We start from the raw sequence: 22014 nt of genomic DNA, 5'->3' as shown, positions 1-22014 counted from the left end.
TCTCTTTTAGGAACAAAACTAAGAGGAAAATCATGCTGAGAATATCTTCCCTTACCTTCTAGATGGTCATGTGTTACCAACCCTAGAGACACCATGAAGGCAAGTTTCTGTGACAAAGAAACAAAAGAATATATTTCAGTTCAGGATCTTGCAAAGACAATCACAGGTTTCCTAGTCAGGGAGCAAGAAGTTGCCCTGACAGAGGCGGGATTCACATGAAGAGTCACAACAGAGGCATGCTGTTCTGACAAGGGCCAACACTTTGCAAAAATCACACATCAGTATCTGGACTGACTGGTGTTTGGACTTTTTGCCCAGAGGATCTTCTTATAGAGTATCCCTAGTGGAGAAGCTTGCAGAGGGGCTAAGGGCCCTCACAGCAGCATGCTTCAAGTTCTAAACACGGCACTCTTCACTGGGACGCTGCCTCCTCACTTGGACTTTCACGCCAGACAGCACAAACATCAGCTGATGTTTTTAGGGACACTGGTAGGTGGTTCTGCTTAATTAGGATTTTCAGTTAAACATGAAACTTAAATATCATGGGGCAGTTTCCCTCCAGTTGTATCCCTGAGAGAGAATGTAAGATCTTTAAACTGGAAGGAGCAATGGACAGGTTGTTATACTTTGCTCTGGTTGGCTGTGATCTGAAAAGTCTGTCTTCATTGTCTACTGAAGTACTGCCCATGGCTTCTGAAGGCCCCAAGTACAGAGAAGGAGATATTCTCTGATGAATAAAAACACCACCAACTATTAGGCAACATATTCCCATAGTCACCACACACACACACACACACACACACACACACACACACACACACACACACACACGCATATATACTTGTATAGGAGTAATTTTAGAAGGTTCTGATCAAGTGGAAGGAAACATCTACCCCTACACATGACAGCACCAGCAGTGGGTCACTGACACAAGATATCTATCCTTTCTTTTTACAAAGAAATTATGCTGTTTGTGCATGATGGTGAACGCCTATAATCCCAGCACCAGAGGCAAGTGGATTCTCTGAGTGTAAGGCCAGCCTTGGCTACATAGTCAATTCCAATTTAGCTGGGCCACACATGATAGTTGTCATTACTTTTTGTGAATGATCTACAAGTTTTCAGCAGTTTTTGTACAAAGGCTTCTTTTTGGTTCAAGTTCTAGCCCTTTAAAAAATACAGTTGATTTCACATCAGAAAGAAGTACATTTGGTACTTGTTTAGCAAAAAACTGGACTTGTTCAATAGATCTTTCCTCTTTTTATTTAAAGAAAAAAAAGTGTGATGTCATCAGCTTCGTGCCATGTCTGGTATGGTTTCAGTATGAGCGCATTGAGGACAGAGGGTCCCACAAACTCCATCACCAACTATTTAGCATCATCACCACAGCACCCTCTGCATTTTCCTTTATATCTGCCTGTGCAAGAGCATCAAGCTAGACGTCCTCTCGTCCACGGGCATGCGCAGTCCGTTGCTGGCTCTGGGCTTGGTGACTGCTTATGTTATAGTGTGGACATTACCTTCTTTAACCCACTTTCAGGCTCAGTGTACTACTTTTGAGCCACTAATTCCTTTGGGCTTTATTGCTCTAATGTAATAAAGTAGCCTATCAAAACTGAACACAAGGGGCTGGAGAGATGGCTCAGCAGTTAAGAGCACTGACTGTTCTTCCAGAGGTCCTGAGTTCAATTCCCGGAAACTACATGGTGGCTCACAACCACCTTGAATGAGATCTGGTGCTCTCTGCTGGCCTGCAGGCAGAAGGCTGTATACACAATAAATAAATACAATATTAAAAAAAAAAACTGAACACAAAACGGCAGTCCACGATGTAAAGAGACATCTGCAGATTCTTTCAGCTGCTTGTCTGAGACAAGCACAGCACACCCTTCCTTACCAATGTTACAGGACACCTGGGAAATTAATCATTAACTCTGTTTCAAGTTTACAGGATTTGTAGAAAAACATTTCAGAACTCTTCCTTTCAGCACCCGTACTTGGGCCCTCAAGAATTTGTGCTAAAAAACCCTGCCCCAGGTGAACCTGACTCGATAATCACATGGCTGGATGAAAGGAACACAGAAGAAGCTGAACCTCACGCCCTGGACCCAGCGAGGTCTTGCACAGATGGTCCTACCTGAGGGTTCTCTTCTCGTTTTGGTTTTGGTGCAGCAGGTGGAGTGACGGTACGGCTCTCTGCTTGTTTCTCCTCTGTTTCTGTGTGGGATTTAACTGTCTAGGAGAGAACAATTAAGTGAAAATTCAGAATTAACTATGGCCAGGAAAAAAATAATATACTCAAATTTGAAACATTAATAGACAAGTTCATGTGCATTTTGTTGAGGAGGGAGAAAAATGTAAAAGTCGAGCTGGAGACACTGGATTGCATGAACCAATAAATACAATACGAACCTATAATTACAATCAGATGAATATACAGTTCTTGCATATACGTAAAGTACCTGCTGCCAAGCCTGATAACCTGAAGTCTGCTCCTCAAGATCCACGTGGTAGAAAAGACAACTAATTTCCCTGCGTGTCTCCTGACCCATGCATGTGCACCACGCTGCTCACCGCCCAGCAAATAACAATGCTTTAAAAGAAGGCAGAAAAGGCTCAAAGACTAAAAGTATTGACGTCTCTTACAGTAGATCTGGGTTCAGTTCTCACATGGCAGCTCACAACCATCTGCAACTCTAGGCCCTGGGCCCTCTTTTCTTTTGACCTCCTTGGGCACCAGGTACACACAAGGTGTACAGATATAAATGTGGGCAAAATATCCACATATATAAAATTAAAAGGTGATTAGAATTATAATTATTATTATTATTTTTTTTTTTGGTTTTCAAGACAGGGTTTCTCTGTGGCTTTGGAGGCTGTCCTGGAACTAGCTCTTGTAGACCAGGCTGGTCTCGAACTCACAGAGATCCGCCTACCTCTGCCTTCCGAGTGCTGGGATTAAAGGTGTGTGTCACCAACGCCCAGAAATATTTTTTAAAGGCAAAGAAAAACTGAAGTAGAGGTTCTTCTCCTTGGCTCAGGGATGTGGAGGTTTCTAGAAACATCGTGAGATATGGGTCAAGTTCTGTCCACATGTGCTTAAGATCTGTAGGACACAGCATAGTTCTTCTATCCCAAACTTTTCTTCAGAACAATCCCAAGCACTACCTAGAATTACCTTTACTTGGGGTGCTTAAAAACTGTCTTGCAAGACACTGAAGTTCAGATCACTCCCAAGTCCTTCTAGAAGCATTCACTTAAACACAGACATACCAGTTACCCAATGGTAGCTAGTACACATCACTACTTATCTTGCATTGTTCTTATTATGAGCAATGGCTACTTCTTTTATGAATTCTGTAGAAATAAAATGGTTTTAGAACAACAGACATAAAACTATAAACTTACTGTTTAAAATCTAATAAAGATTATAAGTGCAATGGAATTTTGTAAGATAACAAGTAATTAAGTAAATTAGAATAAAACCTGATTGGCAGGCAAGAAAGACTTCAGTCCCATAAAAAAGGCACCAAAAGTTTTCAGAACATTATGCTGTGAATGTACTAGGTCTGAAAAAGCTTTCACATGTTTCTCTGGCTATTTTCATACTTGTCTTTGCACGCTGTTGCATAGGCAAATGTAAGACCTGATAATCAATAGTGGGGAAGCCGCTGCACTGGGGCCCAGCTGCTGCCTTTATTACTCTAACCAGAGTCCTGCCACAAATCTCCATCTGTATTATAAGCCATGTGAGCAGGGGCTGCTTGTATGCTCCTTGTTATTGTACTCCTTTGAGCCAGCATGACACCTCATGCTTGTATTCAATAAAGCACTGGCCTCCAGGAGAATCAATCAAATTTCAATCTCTTTCTCAACCCCCTCTCCTTCCTTATCCACATAGTTTTTAATTTAGCCCCCAAAGGGCCTATTTCCTCCATAAAGCAAACATTTAATGGGAAAGCTATTCCTAGTGACATTACTAAGGTTCAAGGTACTCAGAATTAGCTTATTTTCTTGATGTTGAATGTGGAAGGACAGGAGTAAGAAAGGTGAACCATAGGGTTTGTATTCCATTCCTGTGTGAAACAGTTCCCTGGGAGTCTCTCTCTTGTATTTCCATGGTTGAAAAAACATTTGGTGGCAATGTTCCTGGGCAAGGTAAGCAAGCCCTTCTGCACCGAGGATTACCAACACCCACATCTCTCTCTCTCTCTCTCTCTCTCTCTCTCTCTCTCTCTCTCTCTCTCTCTCTCTCTCTCTCTCTGGAAAGCAGAACACACTGATTGTTGCATAAAGAACACAAAAACAAAACAATCAAAACATTGGGGGGTTTGCTCTAGGAGAAGTCAGCTGTCATGGGCCCAGAACTACAGAGACACTCAAGCCAGATGAAATGGTCTCCTGCCCACAACAGGCAAAAAGCAAGGCTGAGAGTCACTTGACTGAGCTTAGACATAAATTAGCTAACTCTAGTTAAAAGACTCGTGACAGCTGCAGCTCTGGCCAACTACTTTGACTACAAACTTGTGAGAGACCAAGAGCCCAAACTATTCAGTTAAGCTGTAGACCAGAAGGCAGAGAAGCAATGTTCTTAAAAGGATGGGTAAAACAAACAAAACCCAGAAAAAACAAAGTCATCACCTAACAATCCTAGATTGTGTTAAAGCTTAAAGAATGAATGATAAATTAAGAGATTCAGGCCGTTAGTGGTGGTGCATGCCTTTAAGCCCAGCACTCAAGAGGCAGAGGCAGATGGATCTCTGAGTTCTAGGCTAGCCTGATCTACAGTGTTCCAGAACAGCCAGGACTGTTTCACAGAGAAATCCTGTCTCAAAAAAAAAATCTAAGATTCAGATAAACAAAGCTAAGGATATCCAGCACACCTGCCTTAAAGAAATGACAAACAGCAGACCCTCACTTGAAGTCACAAAGAAAACTCTAAGCAACATAACTCCACAGGCCATATCACAGCCTTGATTAGTAACTGCTTACTCTGTTCCTATATAAAAGATTAATGTATGAAACAGTTAAATCTGCAGTAGAGACACATACTATAAAGATATAATTATGACACAACATGCATTGCAGGACAGAACTGCACAGGAGCAGCGATTTTGTATGTTATCGGAACTGAAATGGGATCAATTAAAATAAGATTGTTAAAGCCAACTGCAATCTCCATGGTAACTACTAAAAAATAAAAGATATGGAAAAGATTGATATGATGAAAATGCAGGCTAGGAAAAATAAACAAGCAACAAGGGCAGTACTGAAGGAACAAGGAAGAAGAAGATGTGAGAGACAGTAGCACAGCCAAGTGTCTCCTCACTGGTGACCACTGAGGTCTAACTGGATTCAACCCACAGCTAAAAGTCAAAAGTGGCAGAATGGGTAAACTATGCTTCTGCTAGAGACTCACTTTAGAGTGGAAGGTAGAAAGGGCTGAAAGAAAAACACTGAATAGAGGGTTTTTTTTGTACATTTTAGGGCTGATCAGTGCATAGTTTGTCCAGTTCCCTTATTTACTCATATTGCCCTGTCTCCATGCGGTAGCCATTATTTAAACTAGGGGGTTAATACTTTCAGTCATTGGTGCAGGACAGTGAATCCCTTCAATTCTGTCAGTATTTACATCTGTCATAAGTCCTGGGACTTTCTTGATGGGTGCATATATTAAAATTCTTATACCCCCTTTCAGAACAGTTCTTTCAGCCCTGTATTTTGACACAAGAAACACCTATGTCTTTTGTGCTTTTAACTTAGAGTTGATTGTGCCTCTGTAATGTAACCATTCCTACGAGCCTGCAAACACAGCAAGGGCAGACGCAAAGGCGGGGAATCTGTAGAATTCAACGTAAGACAGGGACACAGTGCAGAGTTTATTAGCTTTTAGTAGGTGTGTATGTTTTAAGATCTTTTAATTTTTAAATTACAAACAAACAAATGAAAAAAACCTCAAATTTGGATCTTTGGGAAAAAAATCAACAAAAGTCATAAACTTCTAGAGAAAGAATCAACAAAAGTTATAAATTTCTAGAGACCAAGGAAAAAGGTGAAATAGTTAAAAAGCAGAAGAGGGACATTATTCCTAATCTTACTTATAGTAATAAAATAGGATTAAGCGACCAAATCAGATAATCGTATGACAATCATATAACACAAAAGAAAATGGAGAAATTTCTAGACATTACCCAAGCTGACTCAACATGAGAAAGTAAAGTTTAAATAAACACAGAAACACTAGACTTAAACAGTAATCAAAGTCTCCCCAAACAAAAATACTACTTCATCTGGTTCATTGGATGATAAGTACCAACGCTTGCCAAAGTTTTTCAAAAGACAGGGTCCTAGAAATTGATGAAGGGACTCAGTGGTTAAAAGGACTTGGGTTCAGTTTACAATAGCCACATTAGGTAACTTATAACCACTTATAATTCTAGTTCCAGGGGACCCAAAGCCCTCTTTTGGACTTTGAAGGTACCTGCACACACATACACACACTAAAAGCTAATAAACTCTGCAAAGTTGCCCAGTACTGTGTACTGAAGGACAGCAACCATAAAGAGAAAAGACAACCTACAGAACAAGAGAAAATATTAAAAATAACGTCTGCTAAGGGCCAATATCCACACTTAGTAAAGAACTCCCACAATTCATCAAGAGAAAAAAATGATACTACCTAAAAGTGGACAAAGAGGGTCTGGTGAGATGGCTCAGTGGTTAAAAGCACTTGTTCTTGCAGAGGAAGGACCCAGGTTTGATTCTCAGCACCCACATTGTGGCTCACAACTGTCCATAACTTCAGTTCCCAGGGATCCAATGCATAGACACACATGTGAGAAAAACGCTCAGCATATACAAAATAAATATAAAAATATTTTAAATAAAAAGTGAGAAAGGGTTTGAATAGATAGCTCACTGAAGAATATATACAAATGCCAATAAACATGAAAAGAAACTAAATATTAATTATGGAAATGCAAAAAACCACACTTTATTTTCATAATTTACACCCCCTAGGATAGCTTTAAACAAAACACTTTTACACTAGCATCAATGTCAAACAAATGGAATGCACACATATTACTGTTGGGGATGAAAAATACGTAGTGTGACTTACAGAAGTAAGGTATACGAGACAGTAGTCATGATTAGCTATACATCCAAAGGAACTGTAAACAGCATCCAGGCGCTTGTGCATGAACGTACTTACTAGTCTCAATGGCTACAAGGCGGATACAACTCAAATGTCTATCAACAGATGAATGGATAAATAGTGATACACACAAAAATATATGTATATGCATATATATGAATATAAGCCAGTCATTAAAAAGAAACACCAGTAATGTTACAAAGTAAGCAAATCTTGAAAACATGCTAGGTGAAAGAAGTCTTACATAAAAGGTCACTTACTAAATTGCTCCATTTATATGAAACAGCAGAGTCATCAATGCCACAGACACAGCAGACTGGTCACTAGCAGGGGCACACAATGGGACGAATAGAAAGTAGCCACTTAATAGACACTGGCTTTTATTTTAGAGTAATGATAATATTTTGCAACTAGACAGACAGTGGTTACATAACACTGTAAATGTACTAGATGCCATTAAACTGTTTACTTCTGAATGGCTATTTGTGAAGTAAATTTCACTTCAGTGAAAAATTATTAAGAAATGAAGAGAGATGATTCTAAAAGTTTGGTCTCTTCAGATTGCAGCTGCCCTGAAGACATTACCTTTTGCTTATGTGGTGTTTAAACAGTCACCAGTATTTAAAAGCCAGGCAATCCTTCAAAGCATCTGGATTCTGGAGTTCTAAGTTTCCATATGATCACAACTGGCTACGGCCCAGCAGCCCCTACATTCCTTGAAAATGAGCCCTCACCATTTTTTACTGTCAATTAGAGCCATGCTTGCTGGATTGTTTTAAGAGGAATTAAGAATGAAAGCAGTCGTGCTCTATAGCAAGTGGAGAAACAGGAAGGCTGCTGGTCTGCCCCAGCTCATTGCTCACGTCTACCCCTGTCTCACACACCCTCCACACGTATCTAGAGGAACTCCTGCTCTTTTCTGGACTCTGAAAACAGAGTCCCCTAAGTTTGGCATGTCTAGAACTAAGGTAATTATTTACATCCCCATTTTTAAATTCACCTCGTGACATGTGCCATAGGTAAGTGTCCAGGGAGTTTCATTGCTTGGATTACTAAATTCGGACTAGAAGCAAGGCAAGACCCGCTTTATGGCCACTTGTGCCCTCAGCTCAGGTTTACTAGGAGGGAAGGCTAGAACTGGAGGACAGCACTGACGTATACAGATGTCACTCTCCTAAGTATGCCTGCTTTAGAACATACTATCAAGATTCCTATCAAAGTTGGGGCCTGGGTGGTGGTAATCTGCCTCCCCCCCTACAGAATGTCTCTCACACCTTTTTTTCTTTAAGCCTTGGGGACATAGAGATCTTTGTCACAGGGTGTGGATGGGGAGAATAAACAGACATAATTCCCTGAACACTTGATCTGCATCAGCATTATCTCATGGACTTGAAATACTTTAGCACCTGTCACTACCAGGCATTGTTGGTCCCCATTGCATGGAGCACCATGAAGCGTGTGGGTGACAAGGGAGGCGTGGAGTCACAACAAGTCATCTCCCTTTACTATGTTTTATGCACTTCATGAATACTGACAGGGATGAAGGTCTGTGGCACCCCTATGTCACCCAATTTTATTGGTGTTTTCCCAACACTGTGTGTAAACTTCATGTCTACTGTAATTTTGGACAATTTTCAATATCTCAATAGTCTACCTATAGCGGTCTGTGGGTCTCTGGTATTACTACTGTAATTGGGGTGCCACAAACTGGAAAAGGTAAACTTAGTTGATTGTGATATGTGTGATCTAATTGGCTTTTGTCCCCTCTCCTCTTTGAGCCTTCCTATTTTGCAGGACTCCAAAATATCGAAATTAGTTTAATTAATAACCCACAGTGGCCTCTCAATGTTCAAGTGAAAGAAAGAACTATGTGTCTGTAATTTTAACAAAAAGTTAGAAAATGGTTAAGCTAGCCAGGCGGTGGTGGTACACGCATTTAATCTCACTACTCAGGAGGCAGAAGCAGGCAGATCTCTGTGAATTGGAGACCAGCCTGGTCACAAGAGCTAGTTCCAGGACAGCCTCCAAAGCCACAGAGAAACCCTGTCTTGAAATAGCCCTCCCCACCAAAAGAAAGTGATTAAGCTTAGTGAGGCAACAGAAGCTAAAAGGGGATTCTCTTCTACCAAACATGTAAGCCACACACCCAAAGGAAAAGTCCTGGAGGAAGTTATGTGTGTTTCTCCATGAATGCAGGAACTACAGGAAAGTGACAGCTTACTACTGCCATGGAGGACCCAACCAGTCACAACATCCCACAAGACAAAGTCTAGCCCAAAGCAAAATTCATGTTGTTTCAATTTCATGAAAGCTGCAAACGTCCAACACCAGCAGAGGGTGGTTTGAGGGTTTGAGGAAAGAAATGGAGCAGCCACTGTATTTCAAAAGGACAAGGCGGTGTGAGGGTGCTGGTGCAGAGGCTGCCGCAGGCTCTCAGGCAGAAGGAGCTTTCTGCTGGAAGAAGAGGTCACTAAGGACTTATATAGCTAGAGAGAAGTAACTCAGTGTCCAGGTTCAAAGCTTCAGAGGCCAGGCTTCCTCTCCTGTTAAGGACTGATGCAGCCATAACTTTAAGGTGAAACCAGTGCTCACTCTGAAAATCCTAGGGCCTCTGAGAATCACAGTAGAGGTTCTACTAACTAACTCTACTCTGCCTGTGTTGTATACATGAAGCACACAGCCTAGATAATAACACATCTGTTTACAAGCTTGTTTGTGAACATTGTAAGCCCACTCTAAGACTTACTGCTCAGATAGATTCCTTTCAAAATAACAGTATCACTGGCCATGTACCCAGTCACCCAAGAGCTCTGGTAGAGTTCTACAAAGACATTAATGTTGTTTTCTTGCCTGCTAAAACAATGTCCATTGTACAATCCATGGGTCAAGGAGTAATTGTGACTTTCAAATCTTACTATTTGAGAAATGCATTTTATAAGGCAATAGCTACCATAAATGGAAAACCTTTTGGAAAGGATTCAATATTCTAGATGCTCAAATCCAAGACATATATAGAGAAGGGCAAACATCATCATTAACAGGAAGTTAATCCTAATCTTCACAGACAGTTTTGAGGGGCTCAAGATTGTAGTAGAGGCAGCAGAGGTGGTGGAACAGTAGGTACCAGAGTCAGAAGTGGGATGTGGAGTTATGGTGGCACTGCACTGTCACCATGATTGAGCTCTAATTGGGGAGGGGCTGTTCCCCATGATGAGAAAAGTTCTTCTGAGATGAAATCTTGTCTAGAAAATATTATAGATTCACTCTGGTCTTTCAAAGAAGTCCTTTCATGGGGAAGGTGCCACCAAACTACATCACACGCTACAGAGAAATCCCTCATGAAAGGTGCATGACTGACAAAGTGGCAGTCACTAATCTGATCAATCAATAGCCACTGATATCAGAGCAAGACCTTCAACTAGCTCCAACGTTACTACTTGCTGAAGGTTTTAAAACTGAAATATGCACATTTTAGGACACCACGGTGTTACTGTAGCTGGAGACTGCAGCATAGTGTATACATGCCTCTAAATGTACCAGGGAGAGCAAGTCATGGAGCTGGACTTATTGTATGGCTTGCTTAACTGTGGTAGTCTGGAACCAAAGCCCAGGGTGTCTTTATGATACTCCTGGTGTCATCAGTTTTCAAGCTCTGTAAACGCCTCTTCTCCTCTCTCAGAACCACAGTGTAATGTAGCTTCAGTAAAGGAGACACCTGAGGCTCTCTAGTGGGGGTGGCTGAGAAGATTCCCAATGCACAGAGAGAGGCCATGGGTACTATAACTCCACTGCCTAATCTTTCCTACATCAAAGAGAGGGAGTGGCCATGGTCAACATAGTCTGTCATGCTTCCTTCTCTGAAGCAAAGTCTCAATGCCTGCTCCAAATGCATCAGAGACTGAGCTACGTTTGGTACAGGCTCTGATTCTTTTCATCTTTATATACAAACACCATGAAGAGCAAAGTAGCAGGCACTTTGTTGTTGGCTTGCTTCCTTGTTTGTTTTTCTGTTTTTGTTTTGATGGTATGAGAGATGGAATCCGGATCCTGTACACGTCAGGCAAGAGCTCCACCACTGAACTACATCCCTAGTGCTCACTAATATATTTTATTGCCTTTGAAGAACTAGCAAACCTAGTGAGCTGTGAGAACACTGTGCATACAGGCTTAGGAATCCTGTGAACTGGTGACTATTTGTCTCCTATGTTAGCCCACCTAGGAGAAGCTCAGTGGAAACTCTGAAGAAGGAAATTCTAAGAATAGAATCTAGTGTAAAGAGCGTCCCTGTTCACTGGGCTTATCTGGAGAACTGCTATGCCAGATGGTCTGCCAACTAAACTAGCAATGACTAGATTCCTATATTCTAGCACAGAGAAGATGCCAGGACATACTACTAGCAAGAAGGCCTTCAACTTAGAACTTCTGTGCTATTCAAATCAAACTATAAAACACCATTAACATGCAACTGCAAGACATGAAAAGATGCCCAAAACCTAGAAAAGACTAGGTTAAAACACATAGTTTGCTTTAAAATTCTATTAGTATATAAACTGAAGATATCTAGAGGCACATAATAGAAAATATTAATAGTAATTAACTACTGGTAGTAATATTAGATTAAAATTACAGAAAATGCATAGATTATGGGAAGAACATCTATAATTTTTATTTCTGTGATGTTTACTTTTTTTTTTTTCAAGAAAGGATTTCTCTGTATTGTTTTGGAGGCTGTCCTGGAACTCACTCTGGAGACCAGGCTGGCCTCAAACTCACAGAGAACCGCCTACCTCTGCCTCCCAAGTGCTGGGATTAAAGGCGTGCACCACCAACGCCCGGCAGATGTTTACATTTTTATAATCACATGTATTATCTGTATAATCAGAAAAAGAAATGGAAAAGTAAGATGAAAATGAAAACAACTTTTTCTTTATTTACCAAAGGCAAAAGGGAAGTGGTGGAGAGTGACACTGTGACACTACTTTCTGAGATGTACTGAGGCCCCACAACACTTCTTATTTTGCAGGTTTAAAAAAATCACTTATTTTAAGTGATTGGTGTTTTGCCATGAGTGTCAGGTCCTCTGGAACTGGAATTACAGACAGTTGTGAGCTGCCATATGGGTGCTGGGAATTGAACCTGGGTCCTCTGGAAGAGCAGTCAGTGCTCTTAACCACTGAGCCCTCTCTCCAGCCCCACTCCTCAGCACTTCTGAGGGTCAGAACGATCTTTGAGGACTTGTTCTCTAAGCCCCTGTACTTGAGCATACAACTTTCCATATTTGAGCACCGAAGCACTGCTGCCAAACAGTCTAAAACTTCTGATCTAAAGTTGGTGTTAATAATTGATTTCAGAGTGTTTCTCAAACACTTCTTGGTGTTTGGGCAGGCTCTGAAGGAATGGTGATAAGCTGTCTTGTGTATTTCCTGAGAACAAGGTTTTGTAATTGAACTCTGCTGCAACTCTGTGTGGCCTGAGTCCAAGGCCTGGGACTATATGTTCAAGGTTCCTCTGCCCAAGAAGGCCAATCCGCATTCCCTGTGCTGCCCCTTCCCGGGGTAAACCTCTCTGAATCATGGTTGACCACCCCTCAGGAGGAAGACTGAGAATCACCAGACACTATTTTCACATGAATGGGAAATCAAATCTAAGCAATTAGAAACAGACCAGGATAATGACTTTCTGAGGTAGGAACATAATTGAAAATGTTAATAGTAAGTACTGAAGGTAAATTTTTGTTAAAATTTCAGAAAATGAGTAAGTTAGGGGGAGAGCAACTTTTACAATTTATATTTCTGTTATGTTAGTATTTCTTAAAGTCACACATATTATCTGTATGACCAAAAAAAAAAAAAAACAACAACGAAGAAATGGAAAAATAAAACAAAAATGAAAAAAACCCTTTTCCTTTCATTAAGCAAAGTGAGGTTTAGTGATGGAAAGTGGCACTGTGAAGCTACTTCAGGGAGCATGGGGCTCTACAGCTGAGTAGGGCGGTCCTGGCTCAGACTGGTTCCACGTCATGGCTGTCTTCCCGCTCAGGCTGGGTAGTGGGATTGTAGATGTGCCCCACCATGCTGCGCTGGCCAGCAACTAGTTAAACCTTTGTCTAAGAATTCCTTCTCCTCTCTCTTTCTTCAGATGGGAACAGTGACTGCCTAGAGACCCCTTTCTCTAACGCTGTGGTTGTACCTTGAAGGTTTCTATGGAGGTTACTAGTTTTGCTCTAGTCTCACTCACTTAAGAGAAAAATCTGACTTTAGGAAATGTACATGTAGGACTTCAATATCTGGACAAAAATGTCTGCTGTATCCAGTCTAGAGCACAAAGGATGGTTTTTGTAAAGTTTGGTCATACATTATCTGTGATGAAGGCGAAAGTCCCCGAAATGAAGTTCCTTTCCCTCTGTTTACTGCTCCTGACTTGCTTTCATAGTCACACCCACACCTGGGTTCTTACTGGGTGAAGCTAACATGTATTTTCTGTTTCGGGTGTGGGACGTGGAGGAGGTGTTTTCTCACTGAGGCAGGGACCCTAGCTGTGAATTTCTGCATCAGAGCCAGCAGGGGGAGCTCACTCACACAAAGATTCTGAAGCCAGCTCCCCTGGGAAAACAATTCAACTTTTTCTTTGGCTGTGAGTGAATTATCATACAATAAAGCAATAGGATGTTGATTTGGTGCTGAGATGAAGAACCCTTGACAAGGTATATTTAGAAAGCATCTAGCAGCCACTGCTTCAAGGTCAAGACTACCCACATAGCAGGTGCATACATACTCTGCCCATACCTGCTTCTCAAGGCTTGGTTTGCTAAGCTGTACAGTCTGAGGTCCAGCAAGTCTGGTCCCTGGAGTAGCTATCACAATGCTGGTGAGCTGGGCCATGGGGAACGTTTTGGCTATGGTTGCGGTCTGCCCATTGACGACACGGACGGGGTGGATGGAATTCTGGGATGTGGGGAGGGTTGTAGGTGTAAACTTGGTCAGCATGACAGGCCTCTGGATAAGCTGAGGAGCTGCAAGCATGGGAGGAGGCGCTGGAGCAATAGGAATGTTATTCTGGGCCACAGGCTTGGGTCGGACCTATGAGAGAGAGAGAATAATGCTCTATTACTGGAGGTAGCTACCTCTTATAGCATTTCCAAGCAGATTGGTACCAAATGAGGCTCATGACAATCTTCTAAGTCTGAATATTAACTTAACTTAAAATGATCATGTGATGGCTGCTACTGAGACAGTGGTAGGAACTACGTTTAACATTGCTACCAACACCCATGAATATATATTCCTAAAACATAAAAGCTTCATGAAATGTACACCACATTGGTTTCACTGTGTAAAAACATGGACTGACCCTTTGATTCTTTACTGAAAACATTTCATAGGGCTCCAGATGGGGAACAGCGAATGAAAACAGACAGCTCACATAAAGTGCCTGGACAACAGTGGGAGTCACATCACCTCTGATGATGTCCTGACTGTCCTTCCTATCCAGTCTTAGGTACTTCCAGCCTCTCGTCTGCACAGCAGAAAGATAGAATTTCTAAAACTTGTCACGTACTTCCCTGAAGATACTTCCACAGATCTCTGAGGCTGCTAGGATACAGCCCATTTCTCTGCACAGGAGCAAGGACCCCAGGTTCTTCCCTAGTGCACTCGTCCAGGCCCTTCTCTAACTGGGCCAGCTTCATGGTCTCTGCACAGCCACAGCGATCCCCTTGGTTCCTTGAACACATACGTGTGTTCCCACTCCACACGCAGCTTACACTGTACTCTCAGCCTGGGGTATTTTTTAAAATTCCTTCTTCAAAATTTTATCAGACAGACTCCACTGGGACTTTAGGCCTCACATTGAACCTAGATTCTTTAAGGAGATTGTGACTGCACTTTCACTATCAGTCCAGATTGGCCAGGGTCCCTTCCACGTGCTAAGCCTGCCATACTTCCGTTACGGACATCTTCATTCCCTATAGGCAACTGTGATGCTGCTCTCGGACAGTCGAGAACTGTGTCTTAAAAATCAGCATATCCAGGCCACAAAAGCTTAGTATCATGTTTGCTACCCACAGTACTTACTAAAGATCTATTTGGAAATTAACAGGATGGCCTTCTCTCATGCTAGCACTGTGTGACCCCTCACAGATGACTTCTTTCCCTTCTCAAAGAGTAACTGTTGGCTTTTCTGTTGGATGGACTGCCTAGAGTCCACCAGGGTCAGTCTTGTGTTGGGAGAACTGTCAGGGGCTAGAAGCTGCAGTATTGCTTGAGCCCAGGAAGAAAAGCCTGATGCAGACCCCTACTCCAACATTTGTAAGCAAAGTTTCACATTGATTTGTTTGGCTGTTGATTCTGTCTCTACTCCTTTTAGCAAAGGGAAAAGACATCAGAAGTGATGCATATCTCTGTTCCCTACTGCCAGGACAGGTGTGACTATATCCCCCGCATGTTAGTAGTGCAATGATGCCTCCAATGGCATTATCTTGGCTGCTTTCCATCTAGGTAGCTTTGCTTCACTTTCACTACGCGGGTAGGTCCATGAGGATCACAGGCCACTTTACCCCTCACGGGACTTTTCACTGGCCACTCACCTGTGGAAGAAAGTTTGGACGTGGAGTGAGTCTAGGAGGAGGGATAAACTGTGGTACTTTGATGGGCTGAGGAGGTGTTGCTTGAACCTGCTTAAAACAAACAAATAAAACAGGGAAGATAAATAAACCCGAGAGGGCAGTGACAACTCAGTGTTGGAGGCAGACACTCACAGGACACAGGTGTCTGCTCTCCACATCACACAAGGTTCCCACCAGCTCTTGCCATGCAGTTCACCATGTGCATAACACTGCTTTAGAAACTTCTTTCCCACTTGCACACTCTCCCATAAAGTGATCGACCACGTGCCTGTCTCCTCTCATACCTTATGCACAAGCAAGCAGGAGCAGCAATCTTCCACAGTTCTCTCTGACACTCATGAACTCTCTTAGATATTCTAAGAGTCAAAACTAGATCTAAAGTGAAATCAAACCTGCTGCCTGTCTGAATGGATTCCCCCACCACCTCCAAAGATTCAGGTTTACATAACAGAAAATGGATAAATAGCTTTCTTCCTACAGAGAACTTTTGAGCCCTAGGATCAGGCTGAGTGATAGGGCTATATCTCTAAGGACTCCTGGGTAAGTGACAAAGCTTCACTTTGTTGCTACTTTTACTCATTATTTATAATTATTCAAAAAGTCACCAAGAGCTTTGTCATCTGAAGAATATAGCTGAGTATCATCACAGTTTGGACCTGGTTCTCATACACTTCCAAGAACAACAGTGTCTAAATGGCTCAATCCTGGAAATCTCATGGACAATCTTCTTCAAGTACTCCCTCCAGGGAATCCTCCCTCTAGTAGGACCTGGCCTTTGGCACATTAATCTCTAAATTTCTTTAACATTTTTAAAGTGTACCCCAACCAACTCTAAGTACTTCCTGGCTGCATTCAAATTAGAGGAATAATGAACTGAAAGAATGTAGCAGGGGTTTTCCTCAAAGTCAAATACAGCCCAGGGAGTTTTAGCACTCAGGGTTCATGGGGATAGGGACGGGGCAGTGGACAGAATAATGGAGGGAGAGAAAAGTGAAACAGTATGTGTCTTTGTGAAGGACATTTTCCTTCCCAAACCAAGTCCTACTTTGACCTCAGACAGTACTAAATCCGGCCCCTGGAGTCAGGACAGCTCTGTAGTTAACAGACAGCCCCATAGGGGAGTTTGCTTTGCTAGGAGGATGATAGGAGCTGAGAAACCCAGCAGGAACCTAAAACAGAAACACTCCACAATGCACAATCTGAACCCTCTCGTGTGAACACACATGAGTAGCAGCTGCTGGCTTACCAGAGTGACTGTGTTTTTTGCCACAATTTGGACAGCCTCTGCCCCAGGCCCAGTGACCTTACTAGACGTCTGGAGGTTGACTGGTGTGTTCTGCACATCAGTGCTGAGCACAGCTTTCTGACTGTTGATGGCGGTCACCATAGCAATGGTAGGTCTCTGGCCCACAACAGAGGCAGGCATGGTCGCAGTTGCTGCTTTCAAGACGAGAGGTAGTGTCTTTGTGGTAATCATAGAAGCTGTAGTTACAGTCTTCTAGGAGACATGGAGAACAGACATTAGGACACTGAAATGTGATCCCATTGAACAATATGCTTCTGAACTCCCAAAGGAAACAAAGCAACCAAGTTTGTCTATAAAATGAACATTTGTGATGTGGAATACGCTTCTTACTACAGAGAAAGACAGTCTCTAGCTTCTCAAGGTAGGGAATGTTCACTGCCGTGAGTGCACACTCATACAGACATAGGTTGTAAGCAATGGACAGTGCACATCTACAGATATAGAACAATGCTTCTGCGTTTTCTAACTCTGCATAAAGTCAGTCAACTCATACGTAAGTTGGACATTGTCTCTGTCCCTGACTGCTATAACCACCAATCTGGCTACTTGCCGCCTGTGACACAAAGGAAGGACAGTGTCTTTTCATCTTTCTGAGGGTCCCTCTGGGGAAGCAGAAGGGAAACTCACAGGAGGATCAGTATAACTGCTACCACAGAGGTAGTGAACCCCAAGCCCCAGTAATGATGCTGTTAACGAGTATAGGAAACACCAGTTTTCTGTTCCAAAGGGGGCTCTGCCACTACCTACAGTGTTTCCTCTGGAGAACCAACGTGGAAGTGATCAAAGAGTCAGGAAACCGACAAGGCGGGACAAACACCTGGGTTTTGAAAGCCTTGGGAACCAGAAGAGGGGCTTCAGTGAGGACCTGACCGATGCTTCCAGGCCATTTCCCAAGCGTTGAGGCTTCACTCGCCAAATTTTTTACTTGACCAATTACAAACGCCTGTTACAAAAACCACCTCCTCTCATGGTACACATATCTACCTGGTACCACTACTAGTCACTCAAGATGTAGACCTTTCAGGAACACAAACCTTCATCTCCAACTCACTGGTTCTGGTATTTTTCCACTTTAACATCCCCTTCTAAAATGTACTCTACAGCTTGGCAGCCACTAGATGCACCTGACTTTTTATAAACTTTAATTAAAAAAATTAAAAGGTCAGTCCTGCACTTGTACTCATCACATTTTTCTAAGCCACATGTGGCAAAAAACTAGCAGCTGGACAATAGAGTGAGAGCATGCCTAGCTCTGCAGGAGTTCCAGTGGCAGCCCTTTCTTCTCCACACACCTGGAAAACCTCCCCACTGAAGTTTCACTTCCATGCCATGTGAGCACCATGCATCCAGCTACCGAATATATGTAATTACTTACCTTTTCTACCTGACATGTGCATCCATACATACACATTCATCTTTTAAAATCTCCTTTTAACAACAACAACATAATAATGTGTCCTCATCCATCTACCACAATATAAGCAGCAAACCCGTGTCTATAATTAAACCCCCCCAAATCGGGGTTTGGAGAGATGGCTCAGAGGTTAAGAGCATTGGCTGCTCTTCCAGAGATCCTGCGTTCAAGTCCCAGCACCCACATGGTGGCTTATAACCATCTATAATGAGATCTGATGCCCTCTTCTGGCTTGCAGGCATACATGCAGAGAGAATACTGTATACATAATAAATACATCTAAAAAAAAACCAAAAAAACCCCAAATCTTTGCTTTCGTTTCCAAGGTACAACATGGGCAGCTCATGCCACCCACGGCTGCCTTCTCAAATGTGAAATGGCACCTAGGCAGCAGCAGGTCAGGGTTGAAAGCCAGACAACAGTTAAATGCCATTTTATCACTGGAAGTGCTATAGTATGTAGCAGCATAGGCTCTCTCACAAAGCCAGTTGTAGAAAGAGTTTTAAACACAGTATGGTATCAGCCTCATCTTTCAATTTGAATACAAAGAGCTTTTGAAGTGGTAGGTGAGCAAGCCATTCCAGATGGCCTTCAATCCTAGTGTAACACAGGCTGTGGATGTAAAACTCTGGCCAGCAGAACTCAATGATACAGATTTTAAAGCAGTTTGTTGATATTGCTTTAAATGAGGTCAATGAACTTTTGTTTGAAACACCTCTAGTTGAGGCAAATCATTATCAATATTGGGTTAACTCTAAACTGATTATTGTAGCAAACACTGAAAACACAAAACTATATACTTACCATTAATTCACTGCTTCCATAATACTAACCCAGACAAGTTACTTCACACTGTAACTCAGTATTTATTCTCCTTTACAAGTATGTAATAGTGGCTGATTTCATTTAACATACTTCAGCATCTATGCAAGTCTATATAACACATAGGCCAAAGACATAGTACAAATGCCTCAGCAAAAGCTCCTGAAAGATTATATTCATAGCTTACTTAAGGTTTGCACTTCTGGTCAGCCACTCACTCTATTCCAAATATTAGAGAACATGAAGCAAATTCTTTGAGTGTTAGGGTTTAGATGAGAAGGGGGATTCTGACATACAAGCATATTGAAGATGCCTGAGCTGTCCCAACAGGAAGAAGAGAAGATGCCGAAAGAATGTGTATTGTCATCAAAGATAATGATTTCATGCAAGTTGTGTTTGCACCTAGTTAGTTAATGCTGCTCAAGTCTGATAATCTTTAAGAGAAGGCAGCAGATATTACAGTTCCATTTAGTTCTTTTTTTTTTTTTGCAAATAAGACACATTTATTATTGGAGAATGTATAGTTCAAGAGTCCAGGCATGGCTGCACTGAATCCTTTGCTCATTGTGTCAGCCAAGCTGTCTTTCTACATGGAACAGTCCAAGTCCAAGTCACTCCCATTTAGTTCTTTAATTATGACAAAGCGTGAGCTCTCGTAGCTAGAAGCTCATGCAGACATATATGCAGTAACACTACTGGCAAAGTCCTTTTTGTTTTACTTTAATTAAAACTTGTAAGATTTATTTATTTTATTTTATGTGTATGAGTGTTTTACCTGCATGTATATATGTGCACCACATGTTGGTTTGAGTGCTTGCAGAAGTCAGAAGAGGAAATGGAGTTATAGATGGCTGTGAACTGTCATATTAGTGCCGGGAACCAAGCCCAAGTCCTCTGTAAAAGCTATGATGCTCTAAACTGCCGAGCATGTCTCCAGCTCTTAAAAATGTTTTTTCTGGGGACAACGTCTCACTTGGTAGCCCAAGTCTGTGATAACCACCCCGTCTCAGTCTCCTGAACACTGAGATTACATGTGTGAACCACAGAGCCTGGCTAAATACCTTTGTATTGTTTGCTAGGTTTTTACTGTTAGTCTGTAAGATATGAGGCATTTTAATTTACAGACATATGATCCAATGAACAAATTGGAACTTCAAAGGATATCTCTATGGACTCTAATTGACCACTACATCTATTTTATTGTCTGCTAAATTTTGAGTAGGAAGTCACCATTGTACGCTCAATCACAAATAGAATTTGCCCCCCTCTTTGTTTATAAGGTTACTTTTGTATTTAGCTCTTAATAACTACATACCTCTTTTTATGTACATTTTATCATTAAAAATGAGAGGGTTGCTTCTGTCCCCTCAGTAGCCACTGACTGCTTCATCTAGGGGTATGGCCTTGGCAGCTTGATGCTGGCATTACTTAGGTCTTGTTTCGGGAACCACAGTGCTGCGATTTCATGGATACAGCTTTCCTGTAATGTCTAGAAGACACTACCTCACAGCAAGGTTCCTCCACATAGGCAACTTCCCCACATAGCATCTTCTTGCTGCCCACTCTCATCATGAAAAGAAGTTATTCCTTTCAGAAGTTACATATCTAATATATGCCATACTTAAAACTATCTGTTCTTATGAGCCTTTGATTACTTTATATGATTATGATTATCAAATACCCAAGTTTTATCATTCATTAGAGGCAGCCCCCTTCTTGCCTTTCCTGGTCTTTTATTACCCCATCATTTCACACTCTATATGAACCTACCTGCTACTTTAAAGATGTGGTAGCTTGAATGAGAATGTCCCCCATAAACACATAAATATGAACGACTGGTTTCCAGTTAGTGGACTGCTTAGGAAGGATTAGGAGGTATGGCCTTGTTGAAGATGTGTCACTTCAGGGTTGGGTTGGGGCACAGGGTGGGACAGGATTTGAAGTTTAAAAAGCCCAAACTGGGCCCAGTCTCCCTCCCCTTCTGCCTCTTTATCAGGATCTAAGCTCTCATGCCAGCTGGCCAGCCGCCACACCTCCACCATAATGACCATAAATTAACCCTATGAAACTGCTTCCAATTAAATGATTTATTCTATAACTAAGACAAAAGGCACACTTTTGTTTTTTTCTGTTTACTTCTGTTGTTTTGAGACAGACTGACTATGGAGCCCAAGCTGGTCTTGAATTCTCAATCCTCCTGACTCATCATTCTGAGGGCTGAGACTACAACACTATACCTGGCTATGCATTTTCGTTTCTTTTCTTTTTTCTTTCTTTCTTTATTATTATTATTATTATTATTTTTTGAAACAGGGTTTCTGTGTATTGTTTTGGAGGCTGTCCTGGAACTCACTCTGTAGACCAAGCTGGCCTCAAACTCACAGAGATCCGCCTGCCTCTGCCTCCCGAGTGCTGGAATTAAAGGCGTGCACCACCAATGCCTGGCTGCATTTTCTTTTCTAAGAAAGATTTTATTCTACTATTTTTGTTGTTGTTGTTGTTGTTGTTGTTACTGTTTTGAGATAGGGTTTCTCCATATAGCCCTGGTCATTCTGGAACTTGCTTTGTATATCAGGCTGGCCTCAAACTCTGTCTCCTGAGTGCTGGGATTAAAGGAATGTGCCACTACTGTCAAGCTATTATTATTTTAAATTTTGTGTAAATATGTGTGTTTGTGCAAGTAAGTGCAGGGC

The 22014-nt window shown here is 41.9% G+C and overlaps 1 protein-coding gene across 26 annotated transcripts in view; it reads right to left on the bottom strand.

Moving 5' to 3' along the window:
• Phf21a (PHD finger protein 21A) overlaps positions 1 to 22014 on the bottom strand; it is a 183217-nt gene that overhangs the window by 16825 nt on the left and 144378 nt on the right. For 20 of the 26 annotated variants that reach the window (XM_040745878.1, XM_040745869.1, XM_040745863.1 and 17 more), the window contains 5 exons: positions 17026 to 17277; positions 15741 to 15830; positions 13942 to 14235; positions 2138 to 2236; positions 56 to 107 (listed from right to left, as the gene is read on the bottom strand). In XM_040745878.1, the coding sequence (XP_040601812.1) occupies positions 56 to 107; positions 2138 to 2236; positions 13942 to 14235; positions 15741 to 15830; positions 17026 to 17277 (787 nt within the window). The remainder of the gene's footprint in view (positions 1 to 55; positions 108 to 2137; positions 2237 to 13941; positions 14236 to 15740; positions 15831 to 17025; positions 17278 to 22014) is intronic. The other 6 variants (XM_040745872.1, XM_040745881.1, XM_040745875.1 and 3 more) reach the window with 2 other exon arrangements.

This window comes from Mesocricetus auratus, unplaced genomic scaffold (assembly GCF_017639785.1).
Source record: "Mesocricetus auratus isolate SY011 unplaced genomic scaffold, BCM_Maur_2.0 Super-Scaffold_100004, whole genome shotgun sequence".
Classification (NCBI taxonomy): Eukaryota; Metazoa; Chordata; class Mammalia; order Rodentia; family Cricetidae; genus Mesocricetus; species Mesocricetus auratus.
This window is presented reverse-complemented; position numbering and strand designations above follow the sequence as displayed.